Source organism: Myxine glutinosa, chromosome 1 (assembly GCF_964187855.1).
Source record: "Myxine glutinosa chromosome 1, kmMyxGlut1.1, whole genome shotgun sequence".
Classification (NCBI taxonomy): Eukaryota; Metazoa; Chordata; class Myxini; order Myxiniformes; family Myxinidae; genus Myxine; species Myxine glutinosa.
Window position 1 is genome coordinate 358,229,089 of NC_136261.1, and position 26,892 is coordinate 358,255,980.

Below are 26,892 nucleotides of genomic sequence, written 5' to 3' on the forward strand. Positions count from 1 at the left end.
GGTCATAGCATTCAATAAATCAGTAAAATGTTCTCGCAATTAATTGGCCAGGCAATTTTAAATTGACAGTTTCCGAAAGGTCAAATACAGGTTGCAGGTTGGCGAACACATGGGGCAGGATCGGGTGTGCGACGTGACAAACTCACCAGAAATATGTTTTGCGACTCCAACGTGTGCTGGAATGACTTTCCAAACACCGCAATCTGTCCGTCATAGCGACAGTTTTGCTGCAAAAAAATGTTGCCAATTTAAAATGTGCATTATTAAATAAATATAATAAATGTCCAAGATAGCTAGCAGACACTCCTTTTAACTGTCATTCAAAAACGGCAAAGAGCCCGCAGCGATCGCCCAATGCAGCAATGAGTGATAGAGAAAGGAACGCACCGGTTGGCAGTTCTCCTCGGTGAGCGAGCTCTGATCCTCCGGCAGGCACTCGAGGGCATCAAAGTAAAGGCACTGCATGATGGGCATAAACTTCCCAGTGCAGGCCTACACACAGCACCACAAATTGTAAAAAAAGGATAACTTTTCAACTGCAAAGGAACGTATAAAAACCCAACTCGTCGTTCAAGTTAACTGACAACGAGAAACAACACGATAGAAAAAGCAAAACAAGGCTCCAAGAAGTGTCTGAACCATGGCACAAGGAAAATAATCTGTGTTGAACGAGTGGACAGGGCCTCAAGCAGGTATTGAAAAGCTCGGAGGTCACACGCCAAGAGATCATGACGTTGGCAGGTCTTGGCAAGAAGAACGAAAGAATAATTAGACTTTGGAAGATGGTTCCACATGAGACAATAAGGGAATGAATGGATGGAAACTGATGGTCAGGGTTTCTGCATGAACATGTGACCTGCAGGTGCAGAGGTTGGGCAGAGCGGTAAAGTGGCAAGAGAAGCAACACCAAAAGAGCTGGTGAGGAGGCCATTTATCTGCTTGTGGTGAGCAAGAAGCAGGCCTCGAGACTCAAGACTACAGGGTTCATGGGAAGGGTTCCAGTCATGTTTAAGGCCCTAGACTCAACAGTTGGTCATCCTCGAGGGAGAAAGGTGAAAAGAAGCGGCATTCGTTGAGAGGAGGGCCAACCAGACTTCACGACACTGCAGATCAAGGCCTGGAACATGCATGGTTATAAACTGAATATGGCAGAGGAAGGACTTTGCACTGCATTTTTAAATATTTTTTTTGTGTACAAGATCGAGGCTCGTGTAACAGCTAACATAGAATCCCAAACCAGTGGCAGCGAAGAGATTAACGTTCTTGTTGAGAGGGAGGCTCCCTCTGAACTATACCTCTAGCCGAGGTCGACCACAGAAGTACAAGGGGTGTTCATACTTTCCAGGAATAAGATGCTCACAGTATTCCAAGAAATGGAAACTTTATTTATAATGCAGCATCTGCTGCAATTTTCCATGATGCTGGCATGATATTCCCCTGTGATTGCGTTTTGGCAATCAGCAGGATTCCCTTGGTACCCCCAAGACACATGAGGCTGTGATATTGCCAACTAAGGGTTGTGCACAAAATGTATTGGGCGGCAATGATCTCTTGTGCTTCCATTGCCTTGAGTTCAATTTGTTCTTGGGATTCTCATAGCGAGGCCAGATTTCTTCACGCGTTACCAAGTACTGGGTGAGCGATAAACTCAGCAGGATCTGAGTATACAATTTCAAGAAGCTTGTGGCATGATGCCAACTGTTGATGGTTCAAAGGGAACGCATCCCTGCGAAGACCTTAGACATGCCAAAGTGGATTATGGCAAAATAAAGCTGCCCTGACAATTCCAAAACTCAGTGGATATCTTTGGTGACTTTGTCATGACAACGTGGCAATCCTCAAACTTGGCAACAGTTTCCAGGTTGTTCAGTTCAGGACAGCCATCCTGAACAGGAGTCATCTTCAACGGACTCGTGTCCACACTTTCAGTCAGCCGCACATTTGAAGCCTGGACCTTTGACATATGCATCTAACGTATGCCCGTGGATTTTTTTTTCCCCTTTGCCTAAAATATTGATGGCACCTCAAAGAGAAAATGCTCAATTATTTGTAAGGCCCAGAATTGTTAGTTATCTAGTTATCTGGTGACATTCATGATCAGATTTCTCCAAATATCCCTATCCTGTTTCGCTTCCCAAAGCTCTGGCAGAGACTGCTCGGTTGCAGCCTTTACCCAACCCATCCAGCACATGCATGGTCCACTTCTTACGTTTCCCTTCCCTCGACCACACCCAGCATATGGTTGACTTCTCCAAACCTTTATTTTCTGCACATATAACGTGTCCAAAGTATGATGGTTTCTGTTTTATCATCAATGCTTCCAATGTACATGGTGGTCACAGTTGTATGATGCAACAAACCTTTGGATTGTACTTTTAAACAACGAAGTCAGATTAATTATACCAATTGCAGGTAACAAGTATACTTGCAAGTTTTAACAAGTATACATGCAACTTTTAACAAGTATACATGCACGTTTTAACAAGTATATATGCAAGCTTTAACAAGTATACATGCAAGCTTTAACAAGTATGCATGCAAGCTTTAACAAGTATGCATGCAAGCTTTAACAAGTATGCATGCAAGCTTTAACAAGTATGCATGCAAGTTTTAACAAGTATACATGCAAGTTTTAACAAGTATACATGCAAGTTTTAACAAGTATACATGCAAGTTTTAACAAGTATACATGCAAGTTTTAACAAGTATACATGCAAGTTTTAACAAGTATACATGCACGTTTTAACAAGTATACATGCAAGCTTTAACAAGTATACATGCAAGCTTTAACAAGTATACATGCAAGCTTTAACAAGTATATGAGGTGTGTTCAAAAAGTATCCAACCTTTGTTCATAAAAAATACTCGTATCCAGATACAACAAACTTATACTAATGTCCTTCAAAGTAGTCCCCTTGGGCTGCCACACACTTCTCCCAACGGTTCTGCCACTGTCGGAAGCAGCGCTGGAACGCCTCTTTTGGGATGGCGCGCAGCTGGTCCGTCGCATTCCGCATGATGTCTTCTCTGGACTGAAATCTGGTCCCTTTCAGGGGCATTTTCAGCTTGGAGAAAAGCCAGAAGTCACACGGAGCCATGTCATCATGTCACACAGCACAACCATCACCAAGGAGTATTACTAAGAGGTTCTGCGTCGCCTTCGTGACGTTGTGCGACGCAAACGGCCGGACCTGTTGGCAGCGGGCAATTGGCAGCTCCATCACGATAACGCACCCGCCCATTCTTCACATTTGATATAGAGTTTCTTGGCCAAACACAACACACCTGTGCTTCGTCAGGCTCCCTACTCTCCCGACATGGCTCCATGTGACTTCTGGCTTTTCTCCAAGCTGAAAATGCCCCTGAAAGGGACCAGATTTCAGTCCAGAGAAGATATCATGCGGAATGCGACGGACCAGCTGCGCGCCATCCCAAAAGAGGCGTCCAGCGCTGCTTCCGACAGTGGCAGAACCGTTGGGAGAAGTGTGTGGCAGCCCAAGGGGACTACTTTGAAGGACATTAGTATAAGTTTGTTGTATCTGGATACGAGTATTTTTTATGAACAAAGGTCGGATACTTTTTGAACACACCTCGTACATGCAAGTTTTAACAAGTATACATGCAAGTTTTAACAAGTATACATGCAAGTTTTAACAAGTATACATGCAAGTTTTAACAAGTATACATGCAAGTTTTAACAAGTATACATGCAAGTTTTCACAAGTATACATGCAAGTTTGAACAAGTATACATGCAAGCTTTAACAAGTATACATGCAAGCTTTAACAAGTATACATGCAAGCTTTAACAAGTATACATGCAAGCTTTAACAAGTATACATGCAAGCTCTAACAAGTATACATGCAAGCTCTAACAAGTATACATGCAAGCTTTAACAAGTATACGTGCAAGCTTTAACAAGTATACGTGCAAGCTTTAACAAGTATACGTGCAAGCTTTAACAAGTATACGTGCAAGCTTCAACAAGTATACATGCAAGCTTCAACAAGTATACATGCAAGCTTTAACAAGTATACATGCAAGCTTTAACAAGTATACATGCAAGCTTCAACAAGTATACATGCAAGCTTTAACAAGTATACATGCAAGCTTTAACAAGTATACATGCAAGCTTTAACAAGTATACATGCAAGCTTTAACAAGTATACATGCAAGCTTTAACAAGTATACATGCAAGCATTAACAAGTATACATGCAAGCTTTAACAAGTATACATGCAAGCTTTAACAAGTATACATGCAAGCTTTAACAAGTATACATGCAAGCTTTAACAAGTATACATGCAAGTTTTAATAAGTATACATGCAAGCTTTAACAAGTATACATGCAAGCTTTAACAAGTATACATGCAAGCTTTAACAAGTATACATGCAAGCTTTAACAAGTATACATGCAAGCTTTAACAAGTATACATGCAAGCTTTAACAAGTATACATGCAAGCTTTAACAAGTATACATGCAAGCTTTAACAAGTATACATGCAAGCTTTAACAAGTATACATGCAAGCTTTAACAAGTATACATGCAAGCTTTAACAAGTATACAGGCAAGCTTTAACAAGTATACATGCAAGCTTTAACAAGTATACATGCAAGCTTTAGCAAGTATACATGCAAGTTTTAAAAGTTTTGCAAATAGGAGAAAGCAAGTGGTTAAAGTATTAAACACCCTGTGCATGAAACAACAAGGTCTGAAGCAAAAACCTGCATACAGCAAATAGATGTATGTTGTGGTTAAGGGACAACGGCTCTATTATACAGTGGCCAAACACCGTGGGTGGCAACGGGTGACAACATATTGTGAACAGCGAAATCAAACCTTTCTCTTTAAAAATGCTACTTAATTCATTCATTCTGATCAACGATGTGCAGCGACAACTTCCAAAACGACTCACCTTCATGACTTCTTGAGCAGCTACTCCTCCGATGAAGGCGTTGATGGGTGCGAGGTCCCCTGTCGCAGAGAAAGCCAACTGGCGGACCAGTTCAACATCGAGCTTCTCCACATGGACTGCAGGTGGTACGTGGGCATTGACCTCCTCTGCCAGCGTCACCAAATCAGTGGCGTCGGCCTGACAAAGACGGTGTGACGCGACAAAGTCTGAGAGGAGCCACAGCTTGTAAATCGATGGCACGAAATGTTTCAACAACGACAAATAGCCATTTTGACGGTGGTTTTAATATCGTTAACACAAAACTATTACTGCACAATTGCACGGTCGTTAATGCACTCTCCACCGAACTATAGCGCTGTCATTGCTGACTACGTATTAAAATGAATAGCACGCCCGGAGCAAAGGGTAAAGCCTTGTTGCATCGTCCTCATGACTGCTCGGCCGAAATAGCCCCGTCCTGTAACGGAGTGGTCATCTGTCCAGGAATGGTTCTTTGCCACGAAAACAATCAACCACCTCCCAAAGAGGAAAATATAAGCAATCAATCTGCGACTTAGCACCTTGGGTGTCGATCGGTGGGGTACGTGGGAGGCGGGAGGACATTAAAAAAGAAAATGTGTGTATGTACTCACAACGGATGATGAAGCAGTTTTCCTTGCAACTGATTTAGTACATCGGGGTTTTAATGAGAAATTCATTACCGATGGAGTGTAATATTATTAGATTGTATGCTTTTTAGGAACATTGGTAACATTATTGCCGTACCACCCAAACATAGTGTTGCAGATTCGGCACTAATGATTGTTGTTATGATCATTGTTGTTGGTTCTAAGTATTCTGGTGATTGTGGTTGAAGGGAAAGGGTTATTATAGTTCAAAGGTTTAAAAGCGCTCATGATAAAATAACACCGGAAATGGCATAGTGGGCCGGAAGAGGTCGAGGGAAGAAGAGGACGACGTGAGAGAAAGGAAAAAGGAGGTGTTCCGACGAAGCTCCGCACCTGGCGTGGGCGGGCTTACATGGCGAGAGAACTTTTGAGTCCGGGAAGGGAATCTTGAGCGATTGGTGATCGCTGGAATTGTGGAAAAGCCTGCGAAGCCAGGTACAGGTGTGATTCCGGAGAATCTTCGCCTAGCAGCGACGGCTCGAGGACGAGCCAGCCGCCATTACCGGGACCTCGCGCGTCGTTCGCGGAACCTGGGTTTGCCGCATCCGCGCGTCCCGCCATCCGGTGATTTACCGAAATAGGTGTGTGCACTAAAGCGGCGTCGGAAGATTGCCCTGTGGTTCTCGTTGACTGAACGGGGAAGGTGCACATCCGGAACGCTTATTTGGGATTCCCTGTCCACGGTCAGGTGCTGTTGGATTAGACCACGTGACGGTCCATGCCTTGCCTACACCGCCGTACTCGCCTCTTCGCCTCATCTCCGTTGAGTTATAGAGACATTGAAGGGTTGGGCTCCATTCACTGGGAGCGCGGATCACTGTCGAGCTGCTGCTGAGCTGGGACTGAGATCTGTGAGTTTATGTTACTTAATAAGGTGGTACCATCTTGAGATTAATTGTATGACGGATTGCTTTCATTGTTGTATGGTTTCCTGTGTGCTTTTAATACAATCTGTTCATTTATAATCTTTGGGTGTGGTTCCACTATCGATTTGTTTTTGACACAGGATAACATATTTTTTCTGCCGGGGCTCCTCGCGGGGTTCGGAGGTTTACCGAGACCAGGAGATCGGCGACGACCCCGTAACAATAGTTATTTATATCCAAGCACAACCGCTCCGCATTGCGTCGTGCTCCATAGCACGCGCAGACTGACACTTGATCGCACTATATGACAACACTTGAGGGCCCGTCTCGTAATAGTAATCATCAACAAGCGACGGGGATGAGCTAAAATATGCAATTTGGTGTCTGTCTCTGCTCGATACTTATCCAATCTCAAACCAAAACAAGCGTTACGCCTCGGTCACCCGTCGGGGAAGTGATGTGAGTTGACAAAGTGGAAGACGCAGAAAACATGCTATGACATGATATTTCGCTCACAAGGTTCAGACATACATGGAGGCGGCCATCTTGGACTTTGACGTGGCGACCCAATTTTCAATAGCGTTCTTCCTTATGCGTAGATACACCCACACATAAGATTAGAAGTTGGTACTTCGCTTATTTTTCAAGATATTTCGCTCACAAGTTTCAGACATATATATGGTGGCGGCCATCTTGGATTTTGACGTGGCGACCCAATTTTCAATAGTGTTCTTCCTTATGCCGAGATACACCCACACACCGGATTAGAAGTTGGTACTTCGCTTATTTTTCAAGATATTCAGCTCAAGGTTCAGACATACATGGCATCAGACATACATGGCGGCGGCCATCTTGGATTTGGACGTGGGTTGCACCCACACACCAAATTCGAATGCGGTCCTTCGCTTACGCACGCACGCATGCCCGCACAGACGGACACACGGACGGAGGGGAAAACCATAGTCCCCCTTTCGCTGCGCGGTGCGACAATTAGCAGGACTGAAGGCCCGTCATAACTCCTCAAAACAAAGGTTGCAGCTTCCTGGTTCCCCACTCACCCTCTCACCGGGGGTTTTGGGTTGACGCAAGTTCGCTGCAAACAGGCCGACCATCTCGATCATTTTCACCTTAATTTTACATTTTCAGACATTATTTTCAGTCTATTATGTTGCTTTGGACTCGACTGTAAAAGATAGAGGAATTCCAATGTTATATTTGCCTTTTCCCTCTTGGTAAAACGGTAGCAACTTGGAGCGTCGTTTTTTGACGTACAGCTGCTGCTCTCATCACTTTAACACTTGATTTAATTTTTAGGTCATTTGACTGTGGTTCCTATTAATTTCTTGCTTACTTAGATTTATTTTGTTCCTATTCCTTTATTTTTGGACTGAACACAAAATAAATGACCCTCTCCTCCCCCCCCCCCCCCCAACCCCCACCCGCGATTAAACCAAAACAAAAAAAAACAAAAAAAAAACAGAAAAGGCACCACAAGCGACCATAAAATGCTCAGAATCCCAATTGGCGCCGTTTGAATCAATTTGAAGCAACTTTTACGAAATCATTTTCTTTCCGAACACTGCTGAGCACTCACATAGTATAACAAAGCGGTATACTACACTGACTAAAGGTATTTTAAACAGTATCACGGTGTTTTAAACCAATTTCAACAGTTGCTAGAAAACAGGGCAGAATCATACCAATGTAATAATGAGACTTTAAAACAAATATTTTTTGGGGGGGGGGGGGGGGGGGGGAGGGAGGGAGGGAGGACAACAACCCACCCCACTCCTTCATCCCAGTAGTAGACCACCTTAGACCCAATTATTATAATGCTGGAAACAAACGCTGGTACATCACAGGTGATGTGGCCAAGTTTCATCGGAATTGTAAAAGATTCCGGTCTAGCTCCCCTTGCCCTCAAATCCTCCCAGCAAATAAAGTACACATGCATTCATCCAGTAATTTACAATATACAGGACTGCCCGCCCACCTCCACTCTTTCGTTCCTCCCTTCTGTCTGTGGAACTACCTCCCTGTGGTGGTTCAATCCCACCCTCTCAGCTTCAAATTGGCTGCATCACCATTTTATGTCACATGCCACTCCCAAACACATCATCTTTTCTACCCAGTTAACATTCTCACCCCTACCCTAACCATCCAACTTACAGGTGATTGTTTCCTTTCCCTCTGTGTTCATTTTCTTGCTGTTTTTGTCCAACTATTGCCCCACTATCACTGCATTTTACCCTCTGTCAATGTCTGTCATCATGCTCTTCCATGAGCCTAGATTTGGCTTTGTAACATATACACACACGCACATGCACGCACAACAGTGATAATTCATGTCAGAAGGTATGGACATACCTCACTCCTAGGTTGTGGAAGACGCGAATATTTTCCAACGTACTCGTGCAGGGCTTTGAAGGCGATGTGCAAATGCCCAGGTCGCTCCATCTTAGCGAAGTCCGTTATGATGAAGGATGGTTCTTTCAACGAATCCCGAAAAGATTTCTGTGGCAGCACACAACACCAATGTCACACTATCACGACAAGGATATCTCACACCAAAGAGAATGTAGTTACCAAATGTTTTAATTTCACCTGCATAACAGAAAATAATAACACGAAGGAAAACTAGAATGGCACTCGGTAGAGAGCATACCTGAACAGTTTACATTTTGTACCCCATCGCTAGGCCCGACCTGGATTCAGGCCTGAAACAAAATCGAATCGGATCGTCCAAAACTTTCTTGAAATATGGTGTTACACATAATTTTTGGCCCCATCTCTCAATGGTGAAGAACCACTTTAAAAAAACCAGAACGGCATTCGGAAGAGTGAATACCTCCACCAGGCTGAACAGTTTTGCATCCCAATGATAGGCTGGATCTGGATTCGGACCCTGAACCAAAATCTAATCGGCTTGTTCTTGCCACCTAACCAACCCATTCACTTAGTTTTGTCATAAGTAATCCATAACTTATTTTTGAGATATCTTCTTCACAGACAGACAGACAAATAAACAAACAGACAGACAGACAGACAGACAGGGGTGAAAACATAACCTCCATCGACCTTCGGTGGCGGAGGTAATTATAGTATGTGGATCTTCACCAATTTTAACCAATTAACCTGACGTTGCTGGGGTGGCATCTGTAATTCAAATCGCCCTTTAAACATAATGTTCACCATTTCAAAGAAAGGGTGGCCATTACAAAATAGTTAGCCATAATTGTTGTGTTCCTGAATGAAAATCACACAGGAAATACCTGTGGATGTGAGGTGTCGAGTTCCTACCATTTCTTGTCAATACAGTACAAGCGAGCAGCGGCAGACGCAGACTTGGAAACAGATACACTTCTTTTTAGCAATAGATGCAAAAATCTAGGATAATCTCCTGTGGCCCAGGAACCAAACAAAAAATGTATTTATCGAAAGCCTCACAGCTCCGCTGGTGGGCCTCACAGCCTCAGCTATGATCTTCCCATTGGTGTTCAAAAGCATAAAAGCCAGATACGGTGTCTCCCTCCAACTAATTCATGATGCGATATCCGGTGTCCAACCCTATCTCAGGTATTTTCAGCTTCTTTTAGAAGCTTTGCGAGACATTTTAGGTAATCCTTATCTGCCACACATAATACAACTTAACATGTCCCATACACCGCTGTTTCTAGGGGTTTCTGCACATGGCGCCGAGCATTTTGGGGTGGATTCCGTCATTTTGAAAGTAAAACCGAATGCAGCAAACTCTCAAAAATTCAAACAACTATCTGTTCCGGGGACTTATAGTGAAAGGTCCATTTAGAATTACTTCTTTGTTTATTTTGAGTTCAGGAAAGGGAATGAAACTTGTGTTGGCATGCCAGAAAACCCTACGGGATGTCATGGGTATTTTGCATAGAGTGTGACACGAGGAACGCGCGAATAAGGCAAGGATGGTCAGATTACTTGCACACTTCACACATCAAGTACAATAAAGTTAACCAAATACAATAGGACTTCGCTTACCTGTCTGGCACTCAAGGCAACATATGGAGCGAAGTGGATTAGAGCATGGAAATAAACAGGGCCCAAAACAGTCTACAGGCCTAAATTTGACTAATTTCAAAACATTCTAGACAGCCGTAGTCGACGCAAGATAATTTCAGTTATGCACACATTACAGAAAATGCAAGGATACGTTCTTTTTCTCCTCATACTTTTGTGTGCAGTACATGGCTGCAAGTAGCATCATTTGCTGGTGGCTGTGCCACTGATGCACTGATGCAGTGCCCTCTGTAGGTTAGAGCAGGAATATGTAATTTGTTCAGAGTGCCGGCGTTAGCTCACCGACTCTTCACAAAGGACACCGTGGGATGTTTAGCATCCACCAACTAATGCCGGCAGGCAGATGGGACGCCAGTTTAACCTCCATCCGAGGGACAGCACGCACTTTGATGAATCACCCTGCCTGCGAAGCAATGCGAACAATGCACCCTAAACCCAGGCTAAACAGCTTAGAGGCAAGCGTGCGTGCGTACCTCTAGGCCAGGGGTTCTTAACCTGTGGTCCATGGACCCCTTTGGGGTCCGTGGATGGGCTTCAAGGGGGTCCGTGAACCAGGCGCATTAAAAATTATTTCAGCACCTGTTACCATCAAAACGAAAAGTAGAAATCGATTGCATGTCAAACATGACATGCGTGTTGCCTTGTCAAAGGCCACTCCCAATTTCATCTTCTTATTGAAGCCAAACAACAACAGCCTTCTCACTGAAATGTACTTTTGAGCAGAATTGAAGTTAATTTTTGTTTAATTTGCACAATTTGGATATATTTCATTTTATTCAGGGAATGGTCATTGATTTTTGCATGAAAAAAGTGAGATATATTCTTTGTAAAGATTGGTTTTTTTAATTCTGATTATGACTACGTGAAGGAAATAATTTTCCTATGCAATAAAATTTATTCATTGCATGCAAAATTTTGTGTTCATGTGCTTATGTGCATTTTTCTGGGGAGGGGTCCGTAGCTTTCACCAGATTCTCAAAGGGGTCCATGACTCAAAAAAGGTAAAGAACCCCTGCTCTAGGCCATCTGGCAGCCCTAACCCAGGCTAGGCAGCTTAGAGGTGAGTGTATGTACCTCTAGGCCATCATGCCTGGCTAACATTGCAATGCAAATGGTTTGTTATTTAGTGTCACAAGTACCCAGTATACACACTTATTACATCATCTATCTATAATTCCAGTAATCTCTGTGTGTATGTGTGTGTGTATGTCTGTGTGTATGTCTGTGTGTATGTCTGTGTGTATGTCTGTGTGTTTGTCTGTGACCGCTGTTTCTCGACAACCACGGGTCCGATATACTTGAAACTTGCCAGGTATATTGCTGGGGACATGAGGATGTGCCTTTTCAAGGTTTCATATTAATCGGAGAAGTAGTTACCGAGCTATGGCGATTTAGCCGTTCGCCGTTCGCTTTGGCTTTGCGAATGGACCAAACCATTTCATGTAAATAGAGGGGGGGGGGGGGGGGGGTTCTGTGGTCGTTGCGAATGGACCAAACCATTTCATGTAAATAGAGGGGGGGGGGGGTTCTGTGGTCGTTACTGCCACGTGGTTTCAAAGTTTTTTTTTGTTGTTGTTTGCACGCATGTTTTTTTGCACGCACGTACGGGCACCCACGTACGGGCACGTCCTAGTATTTATAAATGACAGGAAAGCTAATTTGGACAATAAGTGCATTGTAATGAGGTTTCAGCGTTGTGTGTGGGGTAAAACTTTGTTTTACTTTATATCTTTTTATCACTTCATCCTTTAGATGTCTATTATTCATCCTGGTGTTGGCTTAGCGGTTAGGGTGCCGGCTTGGGATCCTATGTCCGAGTTCAAATCCCAGTCGATCGCTAAATTAACACCAGGGGGGTTGACTCTGCCTGTCATCCTTCCGAGGTCGGCAAATTGAGTACCAGCTTGCTGGGATGAATGATCCCGGTGTGTACCCCGGTTTAGAATAGGTACACCGTATCCCTGCGCATCGTAAGAGGCGACTAAGGGTTGGCGCCAGGAAGGGCATCCGGCCATAAAAACATTGCCTCAAACAGGAAACCATGATTGTCATGTGGCCCGCAAGGCTAACACCTGCTCTAGCGGGGAAAATGGCCTTAAAACAATCATTCATTCTTTAGATGTCTATTATTGACCTATGTTCAAAAAAACAAAATGTGTACAAACGTTTCGCTTCTTGAATGCAACAGAAAATCATTTTTTGCAGAGGGATGTGAATTTTATGTACAGTACCGTATTCTTTATCACCACAACACGACATCGTCCCAAGATTTGCATTTTTCAAACAGAAAAATAGTGGGACCTTGTAGTCCAAACAAAACTAGACGTCTGCGATTTCAAAGCGATTGCCAAAAGTAAGCATTCCTCAGCGGGGGGGTGGCTTATCCTTGACGTTCACCCGCGACTTATCCTTGGCAATCACCCGTGATCCAATGATGGCCATATTTTCTTCGGACCACCATGACCTTGACCTTCAACATTTAGGGGTAGTGTAAATTAAGAAAATATGTCACAATCTACAATCTATCCATAAAACTCAGCATCATGAAAATTGGTGGAGAATTATTCAAGTTATGATGAAAAAGGTGGGTTTTTTTTGGTTAATTAGGTCACAATCTGAAAACAAAGTAGGTCAAGCACACAAATCAAATATCAGGTGCACACCATATGTGCAGGTGCACTATTATGTTGCAAGAACATCTTGGAAGGCCAAGTGGTCTTTGAGATTCCGCATTGGCAAAATTGAGCAATGACAAAATATGTGCCATTTCACCGTGACCACGTTATTCTTTTGTAGGCCATTGAAAAGGGCAACTTGGTTCTGATCGGACAAACCTCAGTCAAGTTATGGTGAAAATCGTCAAAATGACTATAATTGGGACATGACATAAAATTAGATTACGGTAATGTCAACTCCGCGTACTTTTTATTCTCATTATTGATGCAAAATTTCATTCCGAAAGTCCCTGCCGGATCAGATACAGCTTCGACATTGGCAGAAAAGGAGACAAACCTAAATGTTGGTTTAGTACTCCTAGGGGTGTAAGACCTTGACCTTTAACCCAGAGGGGCATGATGTAAATAAAGTGTAAATGTGACTTGCTCAACGCTATCTAGAGGGCAATTTCGTTCTGATCGGACAAACCTCAGTTGAGTTTTGGTGAAAAATGTTAAAATGTCTATAATTGGGTCATGACCTTAAAATTAGGTCAATGTCAAACAAGAAGAGCATTCTTCGACTGATATGCTTCCACCCACATTATACATATTTGTACCAAGTTTGATTTAATCCCTTTAGCTGTTCTCAAGTTATCGTGGTAACGAAAACCTGTGACGGGCGCACGTACAACCCGAAAACGTAATGCCTGCGCTGTGACCAAGATTGAATGCTAATGCACATTTATGATTCACCCATGTTTGCCTCATGCATATTTATGCTCCGCCCATGTTTGCCGCATACATATTTATGTTCCACTCATGCGTTGCATCATCTCCGCTGGGGCAGTCGGTGATGAACATGTGTGGATATATGTGACAAAAGCACGGTTTTTTTTACCGTTGCACTGAAATGCTTTTCAAATAAAGTGAAAAGTAATTTGAACATTTCAGTGTTGGTGAGCTGCCTAGAGCATTCTTTCCTAACATAATGGGGACATGAGGGACATTCCAGGGTAATGCCTCTGGAGACTTCGTCGGCGCAGGCATAAAAAAATTAGGGTAACACTGCTTAGTTTTTATTTCCATTATTGATGCAAAATTTCATTTAAAAAGTCCCAGCCGGCTCCAAGAAGCAGTTTGGATATTGCGAGTGTTGGGAGTGCGGGAAGAAAAGCAAATAAATACATGAAACAATTTTCTAAATGGTGGTTTAGTAAGAAATTATATGGTATCATTAAAAATTGGGAGCGTTAATTATAGAACAAACTCTAGAATAGCAATCAGCATTCCACTTTCCAATAGGGGAAGGCTAAATTTCAACAAAGTAGCAATGAGGACAGATTTGATGGTGTCATTGATGGTGGAGTTGAGGCTTGCCCCGAGCTGAGGTCATTCTTATACATTTTGACTGCAACTTTCTCTTTCTTTTCTCTTTCTCAGTCTAGAATATAAGCCCCGACACTATAAGCCCCGTCTACAGTACCAATCTGAAATATAAAAAAATTGTTGTTAATGGGACAAAATAAAATTCGGCGGTCAATAGAGACCAAGCCAGCCAGCTCTATATCAGGGAGCAAAGGGGGATGGGGTGGGGGGGGGGGGGGAGAGGGGTTGGAGGGCGGTGTTAATGGGATATTCATCGCAGCCTTTTTAGATGCTGAATTGCGAATAATATACAACAACACATTAAAAGGAGGATCAAAATAAAAATAATTTATCACCCACTCCCTCTCTTTTCTTTGATCAAACTGTCCAGGGTTGTATTAAGCATGGGTCATAGAAGGAAACAATCTATGAGGTCTCCTCGTCTCTGCCTTTGCGTAAATGCTGATAAAACGGGGATTTCCGTTTTCTTGGCATAGCAGTGATGGCCAATCTATGGAGCAAAAACAGACAAAAAAGATTCCTGGGAGGTCCTGCCCTCTGTGTGGGGATAGCCAGCTTCACAAGTTCGCATTGGCAGTTTTGCCACGTGTGTCTATGTACCCATACACAAACCTTCCTGGGAGTTCCCTGAATCCACCGCCATTGATTTCATTGAACTCCGTTAATCCGTTCTCAAGTTATAGCATGACAAACAGACAGACAGACACGGCTCCTTTTACAACATAGACTAGAATATAAGACCCATCGCTTCGCTGACGGAAATACCAATCTTTGCTGCGATGGCTAATCTTGGGGGGGGGGGGGGGGGGGGGGGGAAAGAAGGATTCCTGGGAGATCCTGCTCTCCGTGCAGGGATAACAACGTCACGTGTTGGCATTTGCAGTTTTGACACGCGTGTCCATGTACTATTAAAAAAAAAAAAAAAAAAAAATTTGGATCACAAACATTCCAGGAAGTTACCTGAATCCACCGTAGTTGGATTTATTGAAATGCGTTAATCCGTTCTCAGGTTATAACACGACAAACAGGCAAACAAACAGACAGGGCTCCTTTTATAATATAGATATTATTGGTTTCTGCTCAAAAGAACTTGCTGCTTGTATACTTCTGCCATTAGCAAGACCACAAAATACCAAAATACTTGGACTATTCTCTTGCTTAACTTTTCTGTCTATGCATTTATTTTATTTAAGGTCTGGCCTTGATGAGACAATATAGTATGTGACTGGAGCCTTCAACATACGAAAAATAAATAAGTAAGTAAATAAATAAATAAAAACACCACCCAAGTCCGAAGGAAGCGGTACAGTCCGCATTTAAAATACTAGTGAGGTACTCGTGCTACTAGTGTAACAGCATAGCAAACCTGTTGTGCATTTTGTGATACAAGCACCAAATTTGGCACAAATGTACATTAATATGTTGCGAACATTTTCAGATATTGGGCCACTTGAAATTCCGTAATTTTTTTTTTCAATTTTTTTCAAATTTCGTAATTTCAAATTTTTCGGGTGACACCGTCACAATTTCGGTCTTCGAGGCCGGCCGATATAGTGGGGCGGCTTAGCCCAAATATTCAAAAGAATTGTGCATTTTGTGATACAAGCACCAAATTTGGCACAAATGTACATTAATATGTTGCGAACATTGTGTGGTCAGCAATGAAGACGAGAGTCTGAATTACATGTATGCAAAAGACCTTGTGAACCAGTGAAGCAAATACACGGGTAAGCATGAATTAAATCTAGGGCATGATATAATTTCCATGATGTTTACCTCTACACTCAATGGTGGAAGGAGGTAATGTTTTGATCCCAGCTTGTCTGTATGTCTGTTTGTCTGTTAGTCCACAAAATTCCAGACAAAGCTTGTAGTAGTGGTAGTTGTAGTGGTAGTGGTGATAACAGAAATTGTTATATAGAACTGAACTTATATTATTATTATATGCAGAAAATAACTTCATTTCTATATGCCCTGCAGTGGACAGGTTAATTGGTTTATGCACTGAAGGGGTCACCCTGGTGTGCACTGCTGTGTTCTGCCTCACTGAGTTGTTCAGGTATGATGTACTCAGCACAAGCTTCCGGTCGGCCCGGAGGTGGGGGTGCGGGGCCTGTCACGGAACGTCAAAACAAACGGCCTGCCGGGGCCGCCCAAAAGTCGGGCGTGAGGGGCGCGTCCACTAATGGAACGCCTCTCGCTTCCCAGATCGAGGGCCACGTGGTCAGGAGAACCTCGTCCCTTCCGGTCACACTTTGCCTATCGGCCGGCCTCGAAGACCGAAATTGTGACGGTGTCACCCGAAAAATTTGAAATTACGAAATTTGAAAAAAAAAATTACGGAATTTCAAGTGGCCCAATATCTGAAAATGTTCGCAACATATTAATGTACATTTGTGCCAAATTTGGTGCTTGTATCACAAAATGCACAATTCTTTTGAATATTTGGGCTAAGCCGCCCCACTATACAAACGGGTGGGAGGCCAGAAGCAAACAGACAATGCAGATACGGCGAATGCTAAAGCATGAAACCAATAAATTCCACATTCCTGTAGCACCTTCAGTCGCACGTCAGACATGGACAGCAAGTTCGTGAAGGACTTCCACGAAAAACGTACCGTTTGCAAACAAACAGGTACGTTTGTTCCATACCCAGTCAATGGCGAATCTGCATATGGCGATCCGCGAACGTCACGTTTAGAAAGTAGAAACCATCACGGCATTCCGTCATTCACTTGAACTCGATATCTCTTTTTTCATTCCAAACAGCATAACTCCAATCACAAATGAAATACCATTAATATAAAAAATAAACTTTTAACAACATTCGTGACATAAACAAATATTTAAATCCTGATGTGAAGTTCCGTACAGTTGGGTGAACACAATTACGAATTCAAAATCGTAATTGTATTCACTCAATTCCAATCATCAATTGATACTTTAACAAAACGATTAACACGATTAACGTTTAATGATTAAACATTACAATTGAATGACGGTTGTATTGGGATATTATCAAACCCGCGCATTGCCGTCATCCGTCTACTTCCGGATTTGCTGCAGGTTCGTAATTCTCATCAAATTCTAAACAGTATTTGTAGAATTTCAATAAAAGCCACATCACTGTTCATATCGGTAAATATTATTCCATCGAGTTTGGAAAAATTGGAAAAACAATATAGCCTATTTTACTCCAGGGGGTCCGAGGATTACCCACCCAAAATACCGTTGCGATCGGTTCAGCCGTTTTTGCGGTACCTTTGAACAGACAGACAGACAGACGGATGGACGGACATTTGGTGAATTATAGTAAGATGAAATAGGCAAAGCCTAGAAACGAACAAAACCCATTACAATTACCCTTTAGAACCTTTGAGAATTAAACGTGGTGAGTTATAAGGGTTCTTCTTCCTCATTTATTGATGGACGGACAAAGCCAAATATTGAATCGGCTTCACCGCTTAAAAAAAAAGAAATGTTCAACATCCTCCTTCATCAAGCAAGACTGTTCCGAGCTTGGGTAGCACTTGAGGTGGAAAAGCTATTCGACATCCGTTCACTTATGGATTTGTCAGGTGTAACCTTCCTAACAAATTTTTTTTTTATACAAGTCATCATACAATAAATATACCGACCTTCCATCATGTGGAGGTCACTCTTGAACCTTCCTAAATAAAACCAGACTCACCTGCTTACAGATTGCATACAGATGCAGTGTACAACGATGCGATGTGGTGAAAGGGTAGAAAGATACAGGGTACAACTGGTACAAGTATCTATCGGGGAATTCCCTACCCATCACGATCTTCCATTAAAAAAAACCCACCTTTGGAGGCCATTTTTCCCTGCAGAGCAGGGTTTGGCCTTTTTCGGGCACCTTGGTCCCCTTTTTGAAGCAATGTTTTATGGCCGGATGCCCTTCCTGCCGCCAACCCTGTTAGTCGCCTTTTGCAACACACAGGGAATTACCAGTGAGCTGGTACTCAATTTGCCGACCTCGGAAGGATGACAGGCTGAGTCAACCCCCCTGGCGTTAATTCAGCGATCGCCCGGGATTCGAACCCAGGATCCTAGGATCCCAAGCCGGCACCCTAACCGCTAAGCCAACACCAGGCTAGTGTTCCTGTGTTCCTGGCCTCAGCCAGTTTCAGTTGAGGATCTGTTTCCAATAGTTTGACTCTGCGTTGTATTAATCAAATAAGATAGGCCCCTTCAATTATCCCCAATCATCTCTCTCTCTCTCCAAAGTGCCAGTAGCCGTTCGCTGCCCTTTTTGGTTTGTTTGCTGGCCCCAAGCCACCATTACGCACGTGGTCAGAGTGGGAGGAAAATGGAGGAGTGGCCAGGAACACAGGCACGATCTTCCATAACGGTATGATATCCACCCGAGTCCATCAGCGTCGTTGTGCAGGTACAACTATTATATTTTTATTTTGGAATTGAACAAAAAAAATTTGTGTCATGATGTCGTCCACCGCCCGACGTCACGAGTTTCTATAACAACCGAGTGGAGCCCAATTTCGAGTAAAGCAGCACGAGTGATTGGGTGCGTGGTTTAATTGTCATGTACTTATACATAGTGGAAGTGACAACTCAAATATAATTTTGAAAAAGGCTCTTTTCAAATTGAATGAGATCTGAATGCGAACCTACCATTGTTGAAAATGAACAAAAACAACGAATGGTATCAAATGGTATAACATCTGTTCTTACATTATATATTGGTCCATTTATCAGTCTTTGCTGCAAACCGTGTTTCCGTGTGTGTCCGTCCATACCAGTCCATGAGCCTAGCCTCATTTTCAATATATTGTGGAATCAATATCTACACGTGATATCATAAACACAGGTGGCTATATATTCTCTGCAATGAAGATGAACATTCCACTAGGCAAGGACGCCTGTTGTTGCCGCAGCAAAACAAGTTTCTCGGTGATCTTGCTCCAGGGAGAATCAATCGTAAAAAATGGCAAATCCTCAAGCGAGCAGAGGGTATTAATTAAACCACCTTACCATCCCAGGAGAAGGCAGGCAGTACGGCCTAGAGGTACGCACACTCGTCTCCAAACTGTCTAGTGAATGAATGAATGAATGAATGATCGTTTTAAGGCCATTTTCCCCGCTAGAGCAGGGGTTAGCCTTGCGGGCCCAATGACAATCATGGTCCCCTGTTTGAGGCAATGTTTTTATGGCCGGATGCCCTTCCTGACGCCAACCCTTGGTCACGCTCTTACGATGCGCAGGGATACGGTGTACCTATTCTAACCCGGGGTACACACGGGTACCATTCATCCCAGCAAGCTGGTACTCAATTTGCTGACCTCAGAAGGATGACAGGCTGACTCAACCCCCCTGGCGTTAATTCAGCGGGATTCAGTTCGGGATTCGAACCCAGGATCCTAGGATCCCAAGCTGGCACCCTAACCGCTAAGCCAACACCAGGCTCCAGGCACCAGGCTTGTCTAGTCTGGGTTCAAATCCCAAACAAGCTGTAAACTGTCATCCCGGTGTTTCACAGGTAGGGCGATTCATCAATGGGTGTGCGCTGGATTGGCGTTGGATCCAGCATTAGTTGGATGACATTAAGGATCCATGGCATCCTTCGCAAAGAGGTGAGCCATCACTGGCAACATGAACAAGTTTACAAATTCCTGCCCTAACCTTCGGAGTGCATTACATCAGCAGCACAGTCGCGCCCTCAGACAATGGAGAATGAATGAATGAATGAAATGAATCAGACAATGGAGAATGAATGAATGAATGAAATGAATCAGACAATGGAGAATGAATGAATGAAATGAATCAGACAATGGAGGATGCTCAGGAAAGCTATTGAACATCTGCCTTATGCTGTATACAAAAGAAGAGGGGATCCTAGGAAAATTCTGCACATCCATTCCATAAGAGCAGGAAGAGAAGAGCAGCCACACATAATGGAGTAACCAACACAAACACCAACAACAAAACCCTAACTTGAGAGAAACTTACAAAGGAAACTTTCTTCGGCATCTTGACTTGAGTAACAATCCCTCCACGGACGTAATCCGAGAATTCCGTCGTGTCCCCGATACTGAAGGTGTAAGGGCCTGCAGGGGGAATCGCTCATGAAATTCACAACAATAACCACACAATTTAAACTTTAAAGGAACGATGAGAGTTACCCGAAGTGATCTACAATTTGTGGAGCGAGGAGGAGGATTGGTGGGGAGGATATGAAACAAAGCACAATTTCATTTTATTGAGCATCAAATCAAATTTCGAAACAACACTGGGAATTGAATTGTCACGGGTAACCTCGTGACAAATACGAAGATGGTCCGGTCCATGCAAATGTGTCACAATTCGATGCGGACATTTTATGACTTTGATACGCCGTTTTCAAGGCGATGTGAATGGGTTTTCGACCGCCGCAGATTATGTGAAGAGGAGTAAAGGTTGCTACACACATCTCCATCCAATAAACAAACAAAAGAACATATTTACAGCCTGTGGGGTTTGTAATCTAGGCCACAGATGACATCACAACCCATTATCTCAATCCTTAACTTCAGAACCCATTTAGTAACGATGAGGCAGTAAATGAAAAGCTTGGAAAATCAGCACAGTGCCAATTTAATATTGACAAAATAGATGAACAGCATCAGTTTTTATTCACAATATTTCATTCAAATATCACTCTTTCAACAAGCAAGCACTTGGTCTTGTCAAATGACAACAAATAAACATATCTCAGGTGACATCATAAACGGATAATATTAATATATTAACGAATGGGTTAGTCAGAGACTGACTCATGAGCGAGACGTCTGTCCTGTCGAAGCCTTTTTATTTATCTTGTAAATATTTTCATGCGTTCGTTTGTGCATTTTTGCGCTATTCTTTGGCGGCCAAGCCATTGCACCTTGGGGCTCCAAATTTGGGGTGTAGGTACTTCAGAATCTGCACAAGGTTTTAAGCTTCCACAATTTGGCCTTTATGTCCGCTTTGAGGCCACTATAAAGTGTGCATTGGGATTTGGGGTCAGACAGTGCTTCCGCCGGTCCGCAGGCAAAACGTAACCATTATGAGGCCGATAACGCCACAGCTTTTCAATGTCCAACATGTCTCAAAACCACCGCCAGGAAATGGTGACCTAACTGGGCAGTGCCGGGTATCTTGCATCCACCCATCCCCAGTTAACCCCTGTCAGTTCACATTAAAAAAATATATCGGAGCTAATCACCTCTGCATTGGCTTGCACAAGCAGTTTGCAAACAATAAAATAAAACAACCAAGAGGACATACCAAGAACCTTTATTTCTCGTGGCTTGCAGCCGTTCACTTGGGTCATGCCTTGCACCTCGGAGAACACGATAAAGTCGCCAGTCTCAAAACCATGTCGCGCCTCATCCAGACACGTCACGATGCCTGTGCTGTCCTAGGGAGAAGAAGGAAGGAAGAAAATAAATAAATAAATAAATATATACATTAATTAATTAATATAAATAAACAAATAAATAAATATAATCGGTGAAGAGGCTGCAACAAGCAAAACAAATAATATATAAACATGCAAGCACACAACAACAACACAACATGCATTTTAAGGCCATTTTCCCTGCTAGAGCGGGGGTTAGCCTTGCGGTCCCCATGACAATCTTCTCCATTTTGCCCTATTTTCTGCATCTCTCCTTGTTAACCCCCTTGCCCGCATTTCTTCTTCCACCATCTTTAGCCAAGTCTTTCTCGGTCTTCCCCGTCCTCGACTTCCTTCTACATTCATTTCCATCACTCTTCTCAACCAGTCACTTTCATCCTTCCTCAACACATGACCAAACCATCTCAACCTGTTCCTCTTCACAGCATCAATCACAGGCAATATTCCCATCATCTTTCGCAATTCATCATTTGTCTTCCTCTCTCTCAACGATACTCCGCACATCCATCGAACCATTCGCATTTCCACCCTTTCCAGCCTTCGTTGCTGCTCTACGTTCATTACCCATGTCTCGCTCCCATAAATCATAACACTTCTCACACATGCAGCATACACCTTTCCCTTCAGCTTCAGCGACACTCTCCTCCTCATCAGCACGCCACTCAGTTCCCGAAACTTCTTCCATGCACATCTCACTCGAGCAACCGTTGCCGAGTCTGATCCACCTTCTCCATTCAGCATGTCTCCGAGGTAGCAAAATGTTTTCACACCTTCCAGCTTCACGCCGTCTCCAAGATCCAACTCAACATTTCCTCCATCTGCAGCTCCCTCTGTGCACACCTTACATTTGAATGTAGCTGCCACACTGGTAAATGACCCTCTCAGACCACTACATTTTTGATGAACCCACTCAGCGCACATTGTACATTGAATGGAGTTCACTCCGACACCCTTCCTGCACACAGCACACGGCCACTTCCCAGTTCTTTCCACCTCACCACATGCTTTACCACTTGCCATCACCTTCGTCTTTCCGATATTCACCTTCAGACCTTTTGTCTCCATACATTCCTTCCACTTGTTCATCTTTTCCTTCAGTCCATCCATACTTTCCGCAATCAACACCAGATCATCTGCATACACCAACTCCCACGGTAAACCCTCCTTTACGTTCTGAGCCAGCACCTCCATCACAGCTACAAATAGTAGTGGACTTAGTACCGACCCCTGATGCACTCCCACCTTCACCTCAAACTCACCACTGTTCCCGTCCTTCGTCCTTACAGCTGTGCGCGCTCTTTTGTACATTGCCATCACTACTCTGATCTGTCCAATATGGATGCGAAATGCGAACACAGATGCGAAATGAATCCCAAAGGGTTTGATTAACTATATGCTGTAAATCACAAGCTTTTCCGCAGAAAGAAAGGGTGACATTAGAAAGTGGCTCGGCTTAAAGGATTCATGAACCGTTTTGACATTTTTTGTACAGAAATGCGATGATTATGTCAAGTCTCCTTGGGCAATGATGACATTGCCTTTCTATGGCTGGTACACACGGGAAAGTGTGCGGTACAGACAGGGGTCGCCACTCGTCTCCATCTCTCTGCTGGCCGTTGGTGAATTCACCCTATTCCGCCCGTGCTGTTTGAGTCGACTGGACTCTCATCCACCACATGTGCAGAGCCATTACCATTTAAACCGCATGGCTGTGGACCGTTACCCTGGTAAGGGGGGCTGACAGGTACAACACCTTGCCCACAGGTGACCTTGGGTTGCAAGGCAAGGGCATCCATCTCCATGAGGTATCAGAAGACACCCACATACTCAAATATCCGCATACCCAGAAATGTAAACAAGGTCGGCAGTTCAATTCTGACCCCGACAAAATCATACAAAAGACGTTGGTCTGGCATACGTCATGAAAGGGTATCCTAAAAGTCGGGGGAAGAAAAAGGAGAAAAGTTGACGGACCATCTTCTTAAAGGATCAGCAAGCGGAAATTCAAAAAAAAATTATAGATCCAAATCATCAGATGAGGAGTAAGAAGTAAACTGTTACTAGGTGAAGGTGCTCCACGATCTCAGTGGGCTAAATTCGCCATGATCCCCTCACTAAAGCGAGTCAGACCTTTGCAGTTACGATTGCTAAATGGGCACCACTTTGACATGCAGAGGACATTTTGGTTAGAGCATCTGCTCCGAGTTTCGGAAGTCGGCAGTTCAATTATGACCCCAGCAGAATCATACTAAAGACTTAAAATAGCACATTCCTCACTCGATGCGCGGAATTGAGACAGAGCGCGGATCGATTACGCCGCAGTGACTATGGAGAGAAAGGTGACACCAAGTCGACTCCGGGAAGTTACGTCACTTCCCTCAAGATCGCCGGCTGTGCGTGTGAAGTTAAGTCAAGTGTTTTCTGCGTGTTCGGCTCTCCATGAACCTTAGAACCTGGAATAATTATATATATATATAAATAAAAAAAACACCTTTAGAGGCCATTTTCCCCCGCAAGCGGGGGTTGGCCTTTTTCGGGGACCGTGGTTGTTGTTGTTTTTTGGTCCCCTTTTTGAAGCAATGTTTTACGGCCGGATGCCCTTCCTGCCGCCAACCCTGTTTGTCGCCTATTTACGACACACAGGGAATTACCAGTGAACTGGTACTCAATTTGCCGACCTCGGAAGGATGACAGGCTGAGTCAACCCCCCTGGCGTTAATTCAGCGATCGACCGGGATTCGAACCCAGGATCCTAGGATCCTAAGCTGGCACCCTAGCCGCTAGCCCACCAACCTGGAATAAGAATGAATAATAATAATAGTAAGGATGTCTATGTCCAGAGCAATGATGCCACACTGACTGTCAAGTTGATTAATATGCGTTCAAGGTATGGGTGGGAAAAGTCCGACTGTGATCCCGCAACACCAAATCCATCGAGGTGTGAGTCTGCGAAGGGTCGCTCCACCCACCTGGCCCAACAGCCGTCAATGGCGAGTAGGACGGGCGGGGCATGACGTGTCATGGATGACGTACGGGAGGGAGGTTATAAGGGCAGGTGCACAGGTGGAAGCGAGGAGTTGTAAAAGAGCATGCAAGAGGAAGTGTGGAATCGGCTCAAAGAGCAATGGACTTAGCCCATGCTGCTGCGCCCGAGACATGGCTCCCCCGGCCTGAGCCATGCCCTCTCCTCATAAACCAAGCCGCAGGACATGGTGGCCCCATTCCAAGCCGGAGCAGCCGGACCTGGTTTCGGCCCTCACCAACTCTGCATCGGGTTTGCCCGCCAACTCGTTCTGTCTTGTCAGAATTCCCCTATCTCTGTCGTGTGTGCATGAGGCTTAAGAAAAACAATGAAAGAATCCTGTTCATCATCAATTTTGTGCACCCATATGATCAGGTAGACTGGTAGAGTGGTAGAGGGATAAGGCATTTAAAGACTGGGCATTTAATATGGAATTTCTTTTTGTGGGGGTGAACTTACTTTTCAAGATGACTTAGAACCAAAAGTTCATTAGAATTATGTTGAAATTATTCTAGATTTTGTTAATGTGACCTTTAAAAGAAACAAAAACCACATTTGACATTTCGAAGCAAATAAATTGATCCTTGAAAGTGATGTAAGCTGATATCGAACTCAATTCACGGACAGTACTGTGTTAAACTTCTGTACGTTTTCCAGAAGTATCTCTATTTTGCACATTAGCCAAATTTTTTTTTAACAAAAACAAAAGTTAAATTACGACTGGGATTACGGACAGTAAAATTACAGTTCAGTCCTTCGTGTAATCCCCACGAGCATTCAGGAGAGCACGTACACGTCGAGGCATGCTGTTCACGAGATTTGCCAAGGTTTGGACAGGAATCGCTTGCCATGCAGTGACAATAGCCTGCTGCAATTCACGCACAGAGGCAGGCTGCTGGTCCAAGTTGTCGATTTGACACGTTAATTCTGCCCACAAGTTCTCTATCGGATTCATATCCGGGGACATGGCAGGCCACTCCATATGCCCTACAACACGGTCAGCAAGAAAGTGTTGGATCATGCGAGCACGATGAGGCCTGCATTGTCATCTGGGAAGACAAAGTTTCCTCGAAAGGCTGCACGAGCAAATGGAAGCAATGTTTCTTCCAGAATGACCCTGTACTTGAACTGGTTCAGGTTTCCATTCAGAACAACCCAGTCAGTTTTGCCCCATGCAAGAAAAGCAGCCCAAACGGTCACCCCACCACCTCCAGCTTGGACTCTTGGCACTATACACTCTTCGTTGTAGGCTTCATGCACTTGTCTGCGCACTCGAAAGCCGCCATCTTGACGATAGACCAGAAATCTGGACTCGTCACTGAAGATCATGTGATTCCAGTGTCCTGGCTGCCATTAACGGTTCTCTCTGGCCCACTGCAATCGGCGCTGGTGGTGTTGTCTGGTCAGACGTGGCTTTCTCAGGGGACGCCTGGCACGATAGCCTGCTTGAACCAGTCGTTGGTTGACTAGCCTTCTGGATACAGGCACATTTGTCAGTTGCTGCCACTCAGCCCTAAGCAGATTAGCTGACTTTGGTACGGCCATTACGGACTAACCGGTGCAGCTGGCGATCATCCCTCCTTGTGGTTCTGCGGGGGACGTCCTGGCCTCGGTATTGGAGTAGGGACACCCCTCTGAGCATTTCGTTTCAGGATCTTTGCCACCTGACCTTGAGTGATGCCATACTGCCGAGCAGTAGCACGCTGTTTCATGCCGGAAGTTCGTAAAGCCACCACTCATGACAAACAGCATTGTCGAGTTGACGGACCATCTCCAGAGGAAGCGGCAATAACTTTTGTAGATGTGCAGCAGTTGTTTTCCACTAATACAGAACACAACCCTTATATACCCGATTGTGAAGCCAATCGTCAAATGTACCTGTCTGTACATTTTGTCACGCCACCTGTG

General features: G+C 44.0%; 1 protein-coding gene across 3 annotated transcripts in view; it reads right to left on the reverse strand.

The window, feature by feature from the left end:
• UBA1 (ubiquitin like modifier activating enzyme 1) overlaps positions 1–26,892 on the reverse strand; it is a 72,336-nt gene that overhangs the window by 24,294 nt on the left and 21,150 nt on the right. For all 3 annotated transcript variants that reach the window (XM_068099412.2, XM_068099404.2, XM_068099420.2), the window contains exons 7-12: positions 21,830–21,962; positions 20,534–20,631; positions 8,817–8,963; positions 4,916–5,092; positions 388–492; positions 147–227 (exon numbers count right to left, since the gene is read on the reverse strand). In XM_068099412.2, coding sequence (XP_067955513.1) covers positions 147–227; positions 388–492; positions 4,916–5,092; positions 8,817–8,963; positions 20,534–20,631; positions 21,830–21,962 — 741 coding nt within the window. The remainder of the gene's footprint in view (positions 1–146; positions 228–387; positions 493–4,915; positions 5,093–8,816; positions 8,964–20,533; positions 20,632–21,829; positions 21,963–26,892) is intronic.